This window comes from Conger conger, chromosome 13 (genome assembly GCF_963514075.1).
Source record: "Conger conger chromosome 13, fConCon1.1, whole genome shotgun sequence".
NCBI classification, from domain to species: Eukaryota; Metazoa; Chordata; class Actinopteri; order Anguilliformes; family Congridae; genus Conger; species Conger conger.
In genome coordinates, this window is record NC_083772.1 from 25352183 (window position 1) to 25372001 (window position 19819).

At 45.5% G+C, this 19819-nt stretch overlaps 1 protein-coding gene across 2 annotated transcripts in view; it reads right to left on the reverse strand.

Moving 5' to 3' along the window:
• Nucleotides 1-3032: 3032 nt before the first annotated feature.
• cwf19l2 (CWF19 like cell cycle control factor 2) overlaps nucleotides 3033-19819 on the reverse strand; it is a 39839-nt gene continuing 23052 nt past the window's right edge. For both annotated transcript variants that reach the window (XM_061218072.1, XM_061218071.1), the window contains exons 10-18: nucleotides 18143-18238; nucleotides 14614-14742; nucleotides 10454-10591; nucleotides 7357-7569; nucleotides 6303-6419; nucleotides 4880-5035; nucleotides 4518-4598; nucleotides 3521-3622; nucleotides 3033-3335 (exon numbers count right to left, since the gene is read on the reverse strand). In XM_061218072.1, coding sequence (XP_061074056.1) covers nucleotides 3195-3335; nucleotides 3521-3622; nucleotides 4518-4598; nucleotides 4880-5035; nucleotides 6303-6419; nucleotides 7357-7569; nucleotides 10454-10591; nucleotides 14614-14742; nucleotides 18143-18238 — 1173 coding nt within the window. In that variant the 3' untranslated portion in view covers nucleotides 3033-3194. The remainder of the gene's footprint in view (nucleotides 3336-3520; nucleotides 3623-4517; nucleotides 4599-4879; nucleotides 5036-6302; nucleotides 6420-7356; nucleotides 7570-10453; nucleotides 10592-14613; nucleotides 14743-18142; nucleotides 18239-19819) is intronic.

Below are 19819 nucleotides of genomic sequence, written 5' to 3' on the forward strand. Positions count from 1 at the left end.
GTTCAGACTATGTAGGAGAGAGATGAGCAACTCCAGTCTTGGAGGGCCGGTGTGTAAACTATGCAGGATTTTGCTACATGCCTGGCTCAATCAGCTAATTAGCCACACTAACCATGACCGATTCATTCGTACATTAGACCACAATAAAATGCTACAAGACATATGCTGCTTATCACGGAATGTGGCAGATCATCTAAATGATTGGGCTTATTAAATAATTAAGAGCAGAAGTTGGTCTGAAATGCAGAAACAGATACGGCCACCCTTGCCCATCCATGATAAGCTCTTTGAATGCACTGCAGCGAGCGAGGATCTTCATGACGCGTAGTCATGGTTGGAAAAAAACAGAAAATGATTCGCATTCGCAGATATTTTCAGATGGCACTCTTTTCATCTGATCCACGTTCTCTCGGTATTGTCCTTCACTGGGCCTACCACAGACATTAGAACGATTATAGAAGAGGTTCCGCGCGGGACCGTTTAGTTAACTTCATGCAGATGCGGTCTCCAGACTGCTTGGAAGCAAATATAATATCAAATCACTGAGCCAAAATGTTTTATTGGCTTTGATGTAGTTGCGGTTTTGTGTTGGTGAAAAAAATGATCAAAATCTATTAATATATCTTTTTTTGTAACTAAATACTAACCGGTCAAATGTACAGCATTTACCTTAACGGTCTGGAAATGTCCTGTCGAATCAGTATTTATGAGGCTTAGTTCAAAGCATTGCCTCACTGAATTATCACCCCATAAGGCACCTGACTTCCAATTGCAGCCTCACTGTCCATTTGTGACATATACCAAGATTTCAGACTGTACTACAAATATGATTCCACTATAAATAAAGTGATGACAAGGAAGCACAACACAGCCGTAGAGCTAATCTATGATTGTTCAGCAATTCAGCAGAGCAGCGCAGCCAGGCACATCTTGCCAAGAAGAGTGCCTCAATAAATCTCGCAACAGTCCATCTTAATATCTAGGGCAACTCGACATTCACTGCCACTAATGCAACATTAAAGGCAACAGTGCTGTTTACTTTAACATCTCAAAGATGCGGATCACGGGGCCAAAGAGAAGAGCTCTTGTGCACCAGACATACAAAATATGATAGGTTGCATTAAAATTAATGGCTTTATGGTTCAGGTTTAAACCGCTTCGGTGGTTACTGTGGAAGGGAGATCAATAAAAACCAGCAACGTAAAAAAAAAAAAAAAAAAATCAATCGTCATCTTCACCTTTGGCGGGGTAGGTAAATGTCCCAGTAATTGAGAATTAATTAATGAACTAAATTTATTTATTACAGAACAAACAATGAGTCTAGTTAAAGGCAACAGTAACACGTGAATTAAAACACCTATCATAGTGGACACTTACAATGTCAACTTAGGAAATGATGCAAGAGATAAATGAGAAGAAATTCTCATATAATATTCAAAAATAAAAACATGCCACAATCCTAAAGGATGATAGAAACAATGTAATGATCTATAAAAAAGGAGCCAAATCACAAGAAACCTTCTGAATCCCGGTCCTTTTCTCCCATGTAAAAGCTTCCTTGTGTGTTTGGGGGACTTTTGAAAATTAGGACACTGAAATAGGTGTAACAGAGGTGCAATAATTTTAAGGCCACAGGCATAGTTTAAAAAAAACACTAAAATGCTAGTGCACACATAGGACTTCCAGTGGTTACCACTCAAACCAGCCAATAAATAGTGAGGTTGAATTCTCCAGCATATACAGTATACAGATAGAGTCCAGGTCCAGATATATGGCAGCCATTAAACCAGGTTTAATTTAAGCCTTACTCTCCATGGCTTGAGCAGAGATTTTTTACCCTCCGAGCTCTTAAATTGGTGAAATAGGAGTTTGATGGCAGATGATTAATTTTGTGGTGTCCTTAAACTATTACATTTCATAAAAGTTGATATGGTTGATAAACCCTCTACTTTCACAAGGCCTTCTCTCTTGTGTAGGGGTCATCTGTACGCTTTTACAGCACTTTAGGCGGCTTTTGGAGATACTGTAGCTTCTCGGAATTTGTAACCACTCTATTTTTTTTTTTATATACGAGTGTGGACACGCATGCATGCACACACACATCGTTAGTAAAAAAACACATATCTGCACTTATTCAGCACAGATGTTGAAGTATTCTGCTATTGGAGCGTGTGTCTCTGGAGGTACATTAATTCAGCCCCGCTCAGAGCCAGCAGTGAATCTTCACTCCTCTTCAGAGTGCAGTCTGACAGAATGATGCACCTCTCCTTGGACAAAACTCCCTCTGTTGGCATTCAGCTGCACCTGCCTGGCAAGCGCTCTCCCACGTGACCCTCTCCCTCCGTCTACTCCGACTCATCATCATTGTCCGCAGCCGATACGAAGGGAAATGAGCCAACCAGCGGAGATCACACAGCTCTGGCCCAGGTGCGGCACTCCTGTGGAGTAACACGACCCCAACTTCTGGTCTTTGTTCAGAAACAGAGATCTTAATTACTTCACTGGATCCACTATTTTAAAGGGATCTTAAGACCACTAGCTCTTTGCAATTGCTCAGTAATTTCAGTGAAAATGAGCAGTCAGGGTTTAGCATCAGCTGGGTCAAGAGCGGACAACACTGCAGTGTCCTGACGGAACCCCTGCTCGTCAAGCAAAGGGTTACACTTGCAGAAGGACAGAGGCCCTGAAATCTCAGCTGAAAATGTCCAGTCACACAACGGATAAAGAAGAACAGAGTAAGAGATCACACATCTACGGGAGAAATATAAAAGAACCAATCAAGTGACTCAATGAGGAGCAGAGCCGAAAAGGGCAGGGGTCACTGATTGCCAAGGAGCACCCTTCCCTGAGCTCCATTCCAGCAGGCTAAAGCCAACAACAGACTGCCACACTTCACTGAGAATCAGTGCAGTTATCAATGCAGTATAGAGTAATGACTGAGTGATGAAACATTTTCCTCCTATCATAATCACCTGACTCTCAATAGTAATTTTATAATTTAGCAGGATATTACAGACATGTTACCCCAGACATGTTTTTTTGCCTTTTATTACATGAATGTAATTTAAAATAATATTTAAGCAATAAAGTAAGATTGATGTACATGTATCAGTATCCCCACATTTACAGAATAAAAACAAAGATGACGAGTTCAGAGCAATGTCCCGGAGAATCAGCCGTCTGTCTGTCTGTCTTCAGCCGTCTGTCTTCGTGCAGTCAAAGGGCTTCCACCACTTGGCAAACTCCAGGACCTTTTTCCGCTGGTCATCAAAGTTCTCCCGAATCGGCTTTCGCCAACGCCTGGGCTCCAAATCGAGCATTCCACCGATAATCTCCTAATGAGTGCAAAAACAAACAAACATTAACACTACTAAAAAAGTTAACACAAATGTTCATTAGGAAAAAAAAACTAACTGGAACAACAAATTCTCTTCAGAAGACTTTTCAGCGTAAATTACAGCCATTGCAAATTAAATGCCGTTCAATGGTATTAGATTGGTGGGCTTAGAAAATCGTGTACCTTTCCGAAATAATGAGGGAATTTATGTTCATTCTCAATGACGTGAGCGAAACCACCCTGAAGCCCGAAATCAACGGAAAAGTAAGGAAGGCCCTTGGGAATCTGCAAAAGAAAAAGGCAAAACACAGTGAACAAGAAGTCAACAAAAAGCATTCAGTAATAGTACAAAGCTTCAGAAGCAAATTGATCACTGTCTCTAGTGTAATCTAATGACCTAAGGGTCTCTTGACTACACTGCAGAAAAATAATAGCATGGAAAAGGAAAGCTATTCCATGCAATAATATCTCTGAAGTGCACTTCTGACTAACAATGCTCTCAGGTCCTGTTGACAACACAGCTGGGCGATCAATCGGATTAATCCCATTTAAGTTTTAAAATAGATCAATCAGACCCCCCCCTCCAGTCTTCTCATACTGAGTCTAAAGAGATGGAGTTCTGATATCTCCCATTTGAAGTCTATTTACATGCAGAACCAGTCTTACTGTCCTTCTCTATACCTTTCCTAAAGCCATAGGCCATATATTTCAAGGTGAGGTGACCATAAATTCATTGTTCTACATATGGACCCAGGCATTATATGCTGTATAATGTACGACCGCATGACTGACTTTGAGGATTCACACAATGGCTGGCTAGATGGACAGCTACTGTGCCTGAAATGTTATGAGCAACTCCTCTTTCTACAGCTTTGTAATAAAACATTTACCCAGAACAACTGTGTTCACTGTGTATATCTAATGCTGCGACTTGGCCCATGGCTTAATTCACTGAGTGTGATGTAAAAAATGACTCAGTCCTTCCGTGTAAGTGGGTTTGGCATTGGCAGCAGACAAGGGCGAGCGTGCTCTCGGACCGCAGTGCCCGTGGCCTGGCGTGATGTAAAGCAGATGTAACAGCCAGAGGTCAGAGGTCAGAGGACTGTATCGGCGGGAAGACGGCTTGTTTGCGCGACTCGTTCACCGTGACCGACACCCAGGGGTCGGAAGACGCACTCACAGAATGACGGATGTCCTTGGAGGAGAGGTCCACCACCTTCTTGTTCATGGCCCATTCCTCATCAGACTCCAGTAAAGCTTTCTGGAGAGGGACAGCGTAATTTATGGGTTAGTGCTCAACTAAAGGGAAGGATAGGGGTTTGGGAAGGGGGGGGCATTGAGGGTTTGGAGGAATGTTTTTCTGGGGGGGGATGGGATATGCGTAAATGTGGGGAAAATACTGGGGGGGACAGAGGGGTGGGCAGGAGGGACAGATAGGCATGTGTTGCACAGGGAGGATTTGAGGACCCCATTCATTCAGTGTTAAGACGCAGAATGGGTGATCTTCACTCATTCTGAGAAAGTGGGAGAGGGGTTGGTAACCTTGAAGTAGATGGGCGCCATGTCACCCAGCTCCCTGGGCAGGGGAATGCACTCATAAACCATGTGCCGGCGGTTCTTTGGGTTCAGGTGCGTCTCCATGAACACACAGTCCTGGTCCTGGTCCTCGAACATCTTCACCAGGGCCTTGCGGAACATCTGAACAAAGCAAACCGCCAGAGAAGTTAAAAATCAAGAAGTACCATTTTTCACTCTCAGGAAGGACTGACATCAACAACGCAATGGGAAACTGTTTGACCGCTGGTTCCTTCTGTCAAGTGTATTTTCTTTATTCATTTATTAGAGCCAACAGGGCTCTACTTCACTGGATCTGGACTTCTTGGCCTCTACAGAAATCTGATCCCAAACCATGGGCGCTGTAGGCAGGTAAAAAAGCATGAATGAGGCTTTTTTTTTACCTTGAAATTGCCAGTGCATCATAGATATGCCTTGGTTATTTTCATAATATTTTCAAGGTAAAAATCCTGCACAGTATGCCTGTAAGGTTAGTGCTACAATTTTCTTCTCTGTGCTTCGAGTTTACTAGCACCAGGGCTGCTTTAGCCCTGTAATGCCAATATTCCCTTTTCCCTCTGTCTTTTTATCCTGCTCTTCTGTGTCCCTGAGATAATGCTGATCTACAAGTAGGTCTCTGTGTGCGCTGCGGGTCTGTTTGGCTGCCTGTACTGTACGTAGGTCGACCTCCATCTCTGAGTTTACTGCTAAACTAGTTTCTCTCTCGGTTCCTGCTCGCTGAGCTTGACTCTTCATGCTGTGAGTTGTAATGAAACGGGGCTGCTGTCCTGTGGATACCAATATCCAGACGCATCACTCTCCGCTGCAGAACCATCTAATTACGCTAATGAGAGGCAACCCTCAGACGGGAACAGGAAACACAATCAGACCACAGACAAATGATCTCAACCGGAGAAAACAAGCAGTGCGGCTCTGTGCGCACATACGCTCGCCCAAACTCATTACATCACATGATATCCCTTCCAGCTGAAGCGCAGGATGTGATGCGGTCCAATTACATCACACAGAGAAAGACAGCCCCGGCCGAGACGGGGTGAGGAAGGAGAGAGGAAAGGGGGTTTGAGTGGGTGAGACAGGGAGAGAGGAAAGGGGGTTTGAATGGGTCAGACAGGGGAGAGGAGGGAGAAAGGAAAGGGGGTTTGAGTGGGTGAGACGGGGAGAGGAGGGAGAAAGGAAAGGGGGTTTGAGTGGGTGAGACAGGGAGAGAGGAAAGGGGGTTTGAGTGGGTGAGACGGGGGAGAGGAGGGAGAAAGGAAGGGGGGTTTGAGTGGGTGAGACGGGGAGAGGAAGGAGAGAGGAAAGGGAGGCTCTAGTGGGTGAGACAGGGCAGTGAAATAACAGTAGGGGCAGAGAGAGCTAAGGGTGGTTTGGTGAGAGGGCGAGCGCTGACCTGAATCTCAGCCCATACATCCTCGTCCATGCCGGTGGCAGAAGTGTGATGCTGCAGTGGGGCGATCAGGCAGTGGCCCTCGGACAGAGACACACAGTTCGGCAGGCACAGGTACGCCTGGAGGAACAGAGAGAGAGAGATATATAGGTCAACTTGGAGGAAGAGAGAGAGAGAGATACAGGTAAACCTGGAGGAAGAGAAACAGCTAAACTTGTAGGAAGAGAGAGAGGGACACAGGTACACCTGGAGGAACAGAGATACAGGTAAAGCTGGAGGGAGAGAGAGAAACAGGTAAACCTGGAGGAAGAGAGGTTCAGTGGAGGGTCACACAGCACTGGCCAGCAGACAGAAGGACCCAGTGGACCCATAACCTTCCCCTCTCTGTGCAGCAGGCATTCTTCATGCTACTGAGCCGCCGTATGAAGGAGCTGAGGAAGAGAAGATAAACCCTCCACGCTGTTTCTCAGCAGTGCCCTGATAAGCTCAGCAGAGACGCATTACGCGTCACATTTAGCTCACTCTTCTGGAAAAGATTATTTTTAGCCACCACAGGCTGGGCTGCGAAAGACGACGAGGACCCTGCCACAAACCAGAGCTTTCATCACTGACCCGCAGTCAGGGAACAGCCCGGCTTTCATCCTCCATCTTCGAAAGCCGAGAGTCACCATCTTTTACCTGGTGCTCTCCGGACTTCTTTATTTCTACCTTGGGTCAGAGTGGAAACAAAGACCCCCTTTATCCGCTGTCTGATACACAACTAGCCATTTAGGTTGCTGAATCTACACCGGTGTGCCGGGCAGGCTCTGCTGTGTTGTAGCTTTGAAAAGGGGATGCTGGTCTGTCAAACTGATCTGCTTCTCCATTGTTCTCTCCTTAGTCTCATACCCTTCCTGGACAGTTGGGGCATTACGGGGCAGAACTATGAGGCCTCTCCTCTCCCGGCCTGTCCCCACTCATCTCTCCCGCATCTCCACCCTTCCCCTTTCACCCAGTCTCCATCCCTCCCTCACTACCTCTCTACCCGTCATTAGATCCCCCCCTCTCTCTCCCGTACCTTGGAAGCGAGGGCGATGACCAGGTGTTTGGGCAGCTCGGGGCTGTCGAAGCAGTAGGGGCACTTGAGGGCGAGGGATGCCCAGCGCTGGTGCTCCTGGATGGCCCTGCTCCTCTGCCGCTCCTCCTCTTGGCCCGGGCGCTCCTTTTGAGCCGCGCTCGACACGAACATGTCGTCCAGCGTGTAGTTATCACCGTCCTGCTTCCCCATCATCTGCCACACGCACCAGAGGTCAAAGGTGAGAGACTGGAGGGGATGGGGTCAGCACAGAGCCCTGTAGTTATATGAGCATTTTATCCATTTAATGGATTTTGGATTATTCCCAAGCCCAAAGGGTTTCTTGTGTGCCGTTCCACAGCCAGGAGCCTACATGTTAAACCCTACATATACACATGTATATTCGACATATTTGCAAAGTGTTCAGCTTGTAACTTCCCGACTGTAAAGTCCCACCCTCTACAATGTTTCTTAGTGCTTCTGAGGAGTGTGCTTCCATCTACAGGAAGGCATGTGAAAGGGTTAATTAAGAGAGAGAAAAATTAAAGCGGACTAGTGTTGCGTGTCCATGGCAACGAGGCAGAGATGTGGGGGAGGCGTGTCTCCTCAGTCTGGACTTGGATGATTGACAAGTCTGGAAGTGTTAAGTACTGTATGTAAGGGGTGTGTGTGTGTGTGTGTGTGTGTGTGTGTGTGTGTGCGTGCATGCGTGCGCGTGTGTGTGTGTGTGTGTGTGGGGAGGTATAAGGAAAATCCAGGTCCTGGAAACTGAAATGATTGTACACCTCAGTATTGGTACGATTCACTTGTCGTCATTCTCCCTACGGCAGACATACTGAACATAGATGCTAGTTGAGTCAGTTTATGTGAAAAAAAAGCATTTGCACAAAAGATAAACTCACAATTTAAAAAATACACTAGAAATATGACAAATGTCCGCTCCAGGTTATGATTTCTTCAAAGCGCAGGACTGTCGTATATGCAGCAGATAATTAAGAAAGGATCCTGCGAGAGAGGATGGCTGCTGGTCTCTGGGTGAGGAGTTGTGTTTTTCATTTTCACTGCCCTGATAGGAATCCCCAGGTAACCGGTCTACTCCTCAAATCACTTTTAAATTACGCCAAACAACTTTTACCCGAGCCCACAACACTGCACAGGAATCCTATTAAAACCCAGTTACCACAAAATCATTCAGTAGAAATGGAGAGAAAAGTATACAGCTTAGAAAATTTAAACCGATTTCAAGCCATTAAGTGCTCTTTGCCCCAGAGAGGTGCACTTCAGCCAAGAGGACCATGTTTCACTTTGACTTTGAGGTTTTCGGTATTAAAAAAAATCTTATTTATAGACAATATGCCATGGTAACCAGATGAATATTTATAGACGATATTCCCTGTTTGTGGATCTACAGCAGGTCTGAAAAAAACAGCATGGCTGAAAGCTAAAGGTGTAACGTTTGTCGCTTTAATTTTGAATCTCCATGGCAACATTGACGTCCTTGGAGTTTATTAATAATGCTACCCCCTGAAGGATTTACACATATTATACACATTAATATGTTTGAATAACTAGCCTGTCTATATTCAAAAAGGTGAAATAAAAAAGATTCTTCGAAAAATGAAAATAGTTTTTCCCTCCTGGAATCTGCCAGTTTGCATTAAAATACAAGCCTCTCCTCTCGCGCTCTTCGAAAACCTCATCTCAGGTGGAATGAGCCAGTGCCATGACACACAGCATGGCTGCCCCCATCTGCGGAGCTGAATTCAGCTCCCAGGGACAGGTGTGCGTTGATGAAAGAAACGTTCCGCTCATTTGCCTCTCTTCCAGTAGGCAGACGCTCGCGTTAGCCGGCACGTCCGACGGGGACGAATGGTCGACAGACCCCCGAGGCCTGTGCCCCTCCCCTCCCCCGTCGCTGGCCGGACGCGAGGCGGACTTCAGTGAAAACGTTCAGACTGTGCGTTGGTGCGGTGCCCGGCGGGCGGAGAGCAGCTGATAACCTTTATTTGAAAGGCCACCTTGTGACAGCACTGCTACAGCCGAAGCTGCCAGCGCGGTATATACGGTATATAAAGCAGGGACACCTGCTGCCTTGTGTTATCTCGCATCACAACACATAAAACAGCAAATAAAAAATGAAAAAATACCCTGCAGCATGGAGTATGAAGGGGTACGAAGCTCTGAAACAGTGACTTACAGTCCGCTCCAAAAGTATTGGGACAGCAAGGTCAATTCCTTTGTTTTTGCTATACACTGAAGACAATTGAGTTTGAGGTCAAAAGATGTACATGAATTTCAGCTTTTATTTCCTAGTATTTTTATCTAAAAATCTAGCAAAAGTATTGGAACATGTGACTGACAGGTGTTTCGTGCTGCCCAGATGTGTCGTGTGAGATTGATTGGTTAAACAATAAATAGTTCTGAATGTGTACTCTTGGTTTTAGCCTTGGCTTCTGCCTGTGAATACTGCATTCATAAACCAACATGAAGACCAAAGAGCTGTCTTTGGGACAAAAGCAAGCCATTTTGAAGCTTAGAAAAGAGGGGAAATCGATCAGAGCCATTGCATAAGCATTAGGGATAGCTTGTACAACAACTTGAAAAAGAAAGAAAGCACTGGAGTACTGAGCAACAGACATCGAACAGGTCGACCAAGGAAAACAACAGCAGTTGATGACAAAAACATTGTGAGAGCTGTGAAGAAAAACCCCAAAACATCAGTCAGTAAACATTACAAACAATTTCCACAGGGCAGGGGTGAAGGTACCTCAATCAACCGTTTGCAGAAGACAATATAGAGAGCAGCAATATGGAGGCTATAGCACAAGATGCAAACCACTCATCAGTAGTGAGAATACGGGACCGTACGAAAGAAGCGGCGAGACAGGACTTCCTGCACGTCCTCAGAGACAGGCTGTACTCATGACCTTCCACTTCACCAAATCGGTGAATCTGCTGCATATTCACGGGAGCCGTTAAAAATGCAAGAAGCCGCGGCCTCCCCAGATAAGGGCTGTCTGGCGAGTAAACAAGGCGGCGTACGGCGACGGCAGGCCCGTTAAGCCCCTCGGTGGAGCTCCCGGGGTCCGGAGGCACTGACCTTGGCCGCCATGCGGGAGTAGAGGGCGTTCTGGTCCTGACTCGTGCTCATCTTCTCTCTCCGCACCATCTCCTGCAGGTCCGTCCGGTCGTCGTCCTGGAAGTAGCGCACGCGCTCGCCGTCGCGGTGCGTCTCGACCTGCCGGGGGAGGGGAGAGACACCGTCAGGCCCGATCTCATCTCAGCCGCCAGAGAGGAGCCTGGGGTGAACACGGCAACCTGCCTGTGCCCTCAGCCCAAAAATGATAAATGCATTTATGGAGTACTGTAAATTATTAAACTGGTGCTCAGGCTGGACCGGTCTCTACATTAATTACTTAAAATGGCATCGGATATTTTTTTCTTCCGCTCAATATTTAAAGGACCCCTGGAATTAGTGCTGTCAAGGCTCATTTATTGTACTGAAATGATTCATACTGGTACAAGTCATGAAGAGCCAGCAGAGATTTGTTAATTTACTTCATTCTTTTGTACAGTGTCCATTATTCGGGATCCTTATTGAAAAATACCCATAAGAACTGCATGAAATTAAACTCAAACGCACCGAATAACCCTCAAAATGGCCGTCGGTGCTGCACCCATTTCAATGGTAAATGGAATGTACCATGTAACTGGGGCGGCCTGTAGTGTAGTGGTTAAGGTAAATGACTGGGACACGCAAGGTTGGTGGTTCTAATCCCGGTGTATCCACAATAAGATCCGCACAGCCGTTGGGCCCTTGAGCAAGGCCCTTAACCCAGCATTGCTCCAGGGGAGGATTGTTTCCTGCTTAGTCCAATCAACTGTACGTCGCTCTGGATAAGAGCGTCTGCCAAACGCCAATAATGTAATGTAAATGTAACTCTATCAAAAACAGTCACATTGACATAATTTGAGTTTTAGAAATTGAGGAGAATGGTACCAAAGTTATCTCTCTACTCCAGATATCATGGGAGATCCCCACCAAACCATGTTTTTGAGAAAAACGGCTTCAAAGTTTCGTCGCGAGAATTATACGAGGCTAGGAGACTACCAACACTGAGCTAACAAAACACTAAAAGCTATAACTTGCCATCCTATGTATAAACCCTTTAGAACCATATTTTTATTCTTGACACACATAAACATCGATTTATATGAAATTGGCCATCGCGACCTCCGACTGATTATGATAGATACATACCACATTTATTTATTTTGTTTTATTTTTTTTACACACAGTGTAAGATGTGCCATTATTTGTGCAGCACAGCGTGCCAACAGGCCAGATTACAGTAACCAGTGCCCCCACACCCTGCATTAGTCTTCTAAAATGACATTGGATAAAACTGGATATGAAATTGCAGTGCCATTTGTCTCGATTTCATTATAATAATTATCATTTATTCCAATAAATCTGAACATTTTCATTTGTGACTCTGAGTGAGTCAGAAGAGCCAGGCAGGTCATACACATTTATGAATCAATGGACACCGTTCAGCTCAATGATTGGCTCAGAAGCCGACCGACAGCACAGGCTGGTCTGTCTGTCTATAAAAGGTGAACGCCAAGGGAAAGGGCTTGATTTCCATGATTTGGGCTTGAACGAATCAACCAAATAATTCACATGGGTTGACCTGTGTGGGCGGCACGGATGATGCAGTGGGTAGCACTGCCACCTCACAGCAAGGAGGTCCTGGTTTCGAATCTCGGTCGGCCGGGGCCTCCCTGTGCCCCTGGATATCAGTGTGTGAGTGAATTGCCCTGCGATGGACTGGCGACCTGTCCAGGGTGTATTCCTGCCTTTCGCCCAATGTATGCGGGTTAAGACAATGGATGGGTGGATGGATGGATGGGTTGGTTGACCTGTTAGTAAAAACACACCATCCATCGAGACCAGGAGTCCAATGTTATCGTTGGGTAGCACAATGGGTAAATGTTCTGCATATTTCCAGATGAACGATGTTCTCCGCTGCTGACAAGTCACCAACCATACAATACGATTAGGTGGTTCAGAGACGACCCCCCCTCATCCTGTGACTGTATGTGTGCTAGAGGGAGGGGTATGAAGAAGGATACGGGGTCTGCATTCTCACTTGAGACGATGTGGGAAAAGAGTCTCCCACTCTCAGTGTCATCTCATAAACATGATGAAAACACCAGAGCAGGGGAAATAGATTTGAGAGAGAAATTCACATAATTAATCCCAACACAGTGCTGGTACAGCGATAATTCTGTGTCAGGCGGTCTAATGCCTAGCCTGTTCAGACAGGTTCTGTCTGCCTGGCGCACAGTGCTTCTACAGCACAAACAGACAGACAGACAAACAGACAGACAGACAATGTGCCTCTGCACACACACAGAAGTTGACCGTTTAAAATGCACTGCCACATATTTTTTGCAAGATTTCAGCAGCAAAATGGACAGTGAAACTGAGAAAGACAAATGGTGAAATATATTTTCAGGATTGTATCAAATTTTGATTGCTGGTGAACTTGTTTACAGATCCACGGAAATTTGAAATTAGCTTGCTGTATTTCGTAATAAAAAATAAGTGGTCTTTGGTCCGGAAACCAATTCAGCACAAACATGAAATTGCACCCAAATTATACTTGAACAGCAACAAGATTACATTTGAATTGGAAAGGAAGTTCCATGTCATCCAAATTCAATGTGGACAGATGGATGAGTCTGCCCCTCCACTGGGCAAAATCATACTAATAATTCTATTCCTACGGTCTGAGCGCCATCTCCGCTGGAGAGTAAAAAATGCTTTCTGGAGCAGAGCCGGCCTGATAAAGACAGAAGCTCTGACACACTGCACCTCAGCGCTGTCAAAGAGCAAACAAGAAGCATGTGTTCCACGACCTGCCAACGAGAAGCCCTTCTAATACCAGAGCCGTGGGGCTGACTCTGAATACGGAGTCCATGGATTACAGTCAAACATCTTGTAATGCCTCAGACCCACCCAGACTGTACTGCAGCCAAGACACGACGGCGAAGCCCCTTGAAAAAAAATCTCCTTCACGTCTACTTCAGGTTGCTACGAAAATAGCATATGGTAACAAAACGCACACGGTGTTCTCCCAGTTGTTAAGGCTGCTCGCTCTCAGACATAAATCACTTTTGTAGGATACACAATCGCCACATGTCCAAACCGGGGCCCAATGTTCACATTAACCTTTGACCGGACGCATCAGCACTCTCTTTCGCTGGTTTCCCGCTAATCAGCAGTTAGCAGCGGGCCATGTGGCAGAGGATCTGCGAGTCGGAGCCAAGGCCCCTGCATTCCCGCTGCAGCAGGAGCTAAACACAGACATGCTGGGAGCAGGCCTTCCACAGCTCTCCTCCACACACACAGGCGCTCCGCGTCCAGCCAGCCACAGGCCGAGACTGCAGCACCAGTGCACTGTGGGTAAATGCTAGGGGTGCGCCATATGGAATATCTGGCCGCGATATCAATAACTGGTATCTGACTGGCTATACTGGCCAAAACGGATGCCCATGGCACCTTGTTTTACATTACAGTACAAGTGCAAACTGCCAACTTTCCACATACATGGAAGTAGCAGATAAGCACAGACGTCAACTCATGAAGAACAATTCCAATTCCTTTATCATTAAGCAGAGAGCACGAGTCAATTAAGTAGAGAGCTACGGAGCAGCTGCACAGCTTTATGTGCGGGTTTGACGGGTAAAATTGACGAATGAAAAATAGATGAAGAAATTGTGATGCCTCTGTTCAGCTCACATCCACAGTACCAATGGCAGATCACATGCATCGCCTCTCTGATTCATGCATGTTATCAGCCTAACATGCTGCCTACATTTTAGCTTATTGGCCGACACCATTAAATTAGCTGAAGATATTATCTGGTGACATTACTGCGCACCGCTCATAAATTCTACACTAAGCTGTGCACCGGATTAGTTCAGCCCAGAGCTCAACTGTGGGAAGGGTCTGGGAGGAGGCTTTTGCAGGCTCCCTGGGCTAAAAGTAAATGGTAACCTTAAATGAGTAGTACATTAAGAGGAAGTAGTTGTCGATCAATATACGACCATGTGTCACACAAATCCGTATCTCAAATCAATTTGATTTATCACTCAAACCGGTCATTAATTACCCTGTAGGAATATTGTGACTGAGCACTTGAGATGATTTGTAGAGCATGACATACATACAGTTCCTGGCAGCACTCTTACCGCCTTCTTCTTCCTGCGGCCTCCTCTGGGCTCTGGGGGCTGTGACGGGGCGTTGATGGGCCAGGCCCGGCCCGCTTGGTCCGTCCTGAAGAGAACCACGTCCTGGTCTTCCTCTGCACGTCCCGAAACCTGACCCAAAAACCGCTGGTCAAACAGCTGAAGAAAACGCTACAAGCGAATCCAACACTGCACAGTTCGGAAAACGCTTTGTCACAGTTTTGCCCAACACAATTTCACACTTCACAAAACAATCTCATCACAATTAACAAAACCTACAGAACAAAATAAAGCACAACACAACCAAATACACTTTTGGCCTACATAATAGGTGGAAGCCTAATGCAATGGCCACACAACAGGCTAGCTGACCCAGTAACACAGTCAGTTCTAAGGACACGTGGGGACATGACTGGACCTAAAGTCACTGGTAACATAATATGCATTCATATTATGACTACAGGTGGTGAGACTGACGGTTCCATAAATGAAAGAGTAAAATTGAATTAAGATTCTGTATAATGAATCCATGGGCAGACAGCAGTAAGAACCCTCTTTAAGAGATGAGTCTTTTGGGAGCTAATTTATTACGGCATCTGCAAAAGATTTATCAAGAAAAGCACCGGAGTAGTCTTCCTGGAAATTGAGCCCTCAAGGTGTATTATTCCTTCTAAGGAGAATAATGCTCAGCATTCCTATTCAACTTCTCAGAACTGGGCTTAGTCATGTCTGACAAAGGAGAGGGAAAAAGTCAAAGGAGCCCTTCGTAATCCCAGTGATGATTCAAGGGCATCCATACGTCACTAAAGACTGTTGAGAGAAATATATAGGCCAACGTCGTCTTAAAATGTCTGCAGCCTCCAAAATCCCTTCCATTGTGAAGTACTTTTGTTTATGCGAGACCTGGCAGTAAAATGTTTTCAGCCATTCATATGTATATCAGGAGTGAAAGAATGGCACGTAATTACAGGACGTAATATGGGCTGAGGCTCGCATCCATTTTGGGCCATCTCACTGTGGTTGTCAGCCATTTGAACGTACAGTGCTATAAAAGCAGGGGTCTCTGACTCAGTTCTTGGAGGACCATGGTGGGTTTCAGCACTTGCATGCTCATTTTTAGTCATACGCATCTTGTTTCCAAGATCCAGACTGCATGTAGTCCCTGATGTAAAGCACCCAAATCCCCCTGCACCGAAAACTATTCAGAAAAGACTGAAAGGAATATTGGAGTAATTCATTAAATGAACTAAATAATGCAAATGATTTACAAGAAAAATTATTTACTCCACGATCTACAATAAAAAACTAGTTCTGAAGAGACCACTATGTTTCTGACTAGTAGTCTGAGCATGTTGGGACTATAGAGGTCATTATCAACACCTCATTGCCAAACGCATAAATGGATTTACGCTCTGTTCATTCTATCGTTAAAGACAGGATTCTGCACACAGCCCTGAACATTCACCAGAAAACTCTGAATATGAAAACTGAATACATTCCACTTCCCTGGTGCTGTAGTTCCCAAGTAACGCAAGCTAATTTGGTACTCTGCCAAAAGCACTCCTACCATTTTGTTGAACATAAATATTTAAAAATTATATTTACAAAGTGTAATGCCGGCTTTGAATGAATATTCATTTCATTGAGCGTTGCATGAATGTTCCTAAGTGGCAGTTTCATTGCAGTTTAGTTTATTGGTGGATGCTTGAAGTTAACAGCCCGGTCTTCGGCAGATCCATTATTTGCAAGCCTTTGCACATGCTAATTGCAGAGATAAAAATGACATGTTGTCAGGCTGAATGTACAAGGAAGCTCTTGATTCTAGACTGGTTTCTTGAGTGCTATAGTGTAGATCTTGTAACTGAGATTTGTACAGAATGAGCACCTGTCCCAGCACTGGATGCTGAAGGAGGATACACTGCATTAAACCTGGAAAAATGGGACTTTAGTGTCCATTCTGAATGACCTGTTTGTACATTAAATAAACAGCCTCGGTGCACTGGCACACCGCATTCTGTTTTTGGTCCGTTTTCCATTGGTCTATTAGCTTTACCAATGCTCGAGCTGTACAGTGACAAGTGACAACATCAACGCCTCGTGCTAAATTACCCAGAAAATAAACAGCTGGCATGAAATATGAGAGCAGTAGAAAGTCCAGTAGTCATTAGTCAGTCATCTGATATCCCCTATTGGTGACCACCTTGACCCACTTCAGTGTGCTCACACGTGTGGTAGGAGCACAGGAGCCAAAATGCTAATTTGCCAAAAAGCCATGCGAGAGTTTTATTCCTAGATTTTAGTACACTATGATAACACACATCCTACTGCAGAGGCCTTCTGAACTTGATCAACACTCTGTTTCTTATGCTGATGACATGGCTTTGCTTGGGTTGTTGTAATAAATGCCAGGAAAACCAAGGAAAAGGTCAATTTTAGCAGTAGCATCCCACTGAAGTAAAAATGACCGACCTACTTGTAGAACTTGTGGATGATTTTGAGTATTTAGGCACTTTACTAGACAGTAGACTGAGCATTAAAGCAAACTCATGAATAAGTTCTCAAAAAGGCTATGTAACGTCTCCATCTTTCCAGAAAACTGCACACCTTTCCTGTACACAGTTGGTTTCCAAAAGTCTGGTATGGTATTCTTGGGGATAAAAATAGGAGTAAACTGTCAAGGCTTCGTGAATATGACCTGGAAGATGAGAGAGACACCACAGAGACAGCTGTCTGAGATGTAGCAGACAGAAAGCCCTGCAAATCTTGGGGGATTCCTCACATCCCCTTTTCCTCGAGTTTGACAAGCTCCCTTCTGGGAGCATACCCAGGGACACAAAGAACATTTTTAACAATTATTTTATCCCACATGCAATTTCCCTGATGAATTCTTAACCTATTACCCCCTACCTCCTCACTTCAGCACTTTGATAATTGGTCTACTTGAAGCTCTGTTATGTCGCTTCTTCTGCTATTCTCGTGTCTTTTTTATGATTGTTTTTATAATGCAACCATGGTGAAGCCACAAGTAAAGTTTCTAATCTAATCTAATCTAATCTAATCTAATCTAATCTAATCTAACTCCACAGCTCGGAAAACTGAAAATATATTATTTAGTTTACGGTACAAGTTTATGGTACAACAGTTTATGGTACAAGCCACTCTTCAGAACTGCAGCTGCACTGAATTGTTTATTAAAATGCAGAACAGCAGGGTCATGAAGCTGAAGAGTGTTTTCGGTTTTTTTGACCTGGGGAGCTCAATGCTTGTAAGTCAATTTCCCTGAGATCAAAGAGGAGGTCTCCCCACATCAGATAAATACACATCAAAGTGGTTTACTGTAAAATTAGCCCTGATTAACAACAAAGTAAAGCAGCTGTGTTTTTGTGCTGTGCGCCTTTGAATGTCCAGTGAAGTCTTTCCCCCATGAATCAAAGGAAAAACATAAGCTCAGCGTCAGGTCTGTGTCGGTTTGAATGAGCGTGTGTATGTACTTGTTGGAAATTGTGTGTGTGCGTGCACGCATTTTTCCCACCTGGCTCTTTGGGATCAAGGCTGAGCCCTTCTGACCTCTGTTCTCCTTGGCTTCTCGCGCCGACTCCAGCTGTGCCTTCAGCTTGTTCACCAGAGCCTGTCACACAGAGACCACAACCTGTCAGTCTCTTCCAGAATCACAGCCACAAGCTGTCAGTCTCCTCCAGAATCACAGCCACAACCTGTCACTCGGCACCAGTAACACAGCCACAACCTGTCACTCTGCTCCAGAATCACAGCCACAACCTGTCACTCTGCACCAGAAACACAGCCACAACCTGTCACTCTGCTTCAGAATCACATCCACAACCTGTCACTCTTCTCCAGAATCACTGCTCCAGAATCACAGCCACAACCTGTCACTCGGCACCAGTAACACAGCCACAACCTGTCACTCTGCTCCAGAATCACAGCCACAACCTGTCACTCTGCACCAGAAACACAGCCACAACCTGTCACTCTCCTCCAGAATCACAGCCACAACCTGTCACTCGGCACCAGTAACACAGCCACAACCTGTCACTCTGTTCCAGAATCACAGCCACAACCTGTCACTCGGCACCAGTAACACAGCCACAACCTGTCACTCTGCTCCAGAATCACAGCCACAACCTGTCACTCTGCACCAGAAACACAGCCACAACCTGTCACTCTGCTTCAGAATCACATCCACAACCTGTCACTCTCCTCCAGAATCACAGCCACAACCTGTCACTCTTCACCAGAATCACTGCTCCAGAATCACAGCCACAGCCTGTCACTCTTCTCCAGAAACACAGCCACAACCTGTCACTCTGCTCCAGAACCACATCCACAACCTGTCACTCTTCTCCAGAACCACAGCTACAGTGTGTCAGCCTCCACCAGAGCCACACCCACAACCGATGACTCTCCTCCGGAACCACAGCCGCAACCAGTCATGCTCCCCAGAATGAGGCTCAGATCCACTTATTAACAAAAACAATGTGTGAACCATTATCTTTACTGAAGGACACCTTTAATGGCCCGATAAAACACTGAATTAAATTGTTTAGCACATACTTGCAATCATGAAATGTAATGAACTAATTCAATCCAACTATAGAGAAAATAATTACTCCACCTAGTCATTCTTTTCATTATGTTACCAAAACACATCACAGCTCAGGCTGAACAAGAACAATGATTTTGATGTTGGGATCAATCTGCACCATTAAGATTAATCTGCTTGTTTTGGGTGAAGTCGTCAAGAGAGGCAGAATTTATTCAACAATTAGGTTCTAGGTCAACAAATACCCAAATGAACATTCCCCCTTCTAAAGATTGACATTCAGACAGGTTACTATGCAGAGAGGGTATCAGGCCCAAATCAGCTGTTGCCAAGTATAATGTCTTTTCAGTACAGGCAACATCTGCAGTGCAGCTGGGCCTGGCCGGTCACCTCCGACCGGAGCACTGACGGGATCCGCGGAGAAGTGACCCTCACAGGCCTCTGTAATGAGTCCTGCTGTTACACAGCCCCGGGGCACATCAACCAGTGAGGTCACGGGCGGGCTGAGAGTGGCCTGGAAGGACCGGGACAGGACGGACGGCTTGTTCTCATTAAGCAAACTGCGCCCCATCACCCCTCAGCGTGTGATGACTCCCCTCTGCCTCGTATCAGTCACAAGCTTTCCCACGTCCCTTTGGAAAAAGCTGG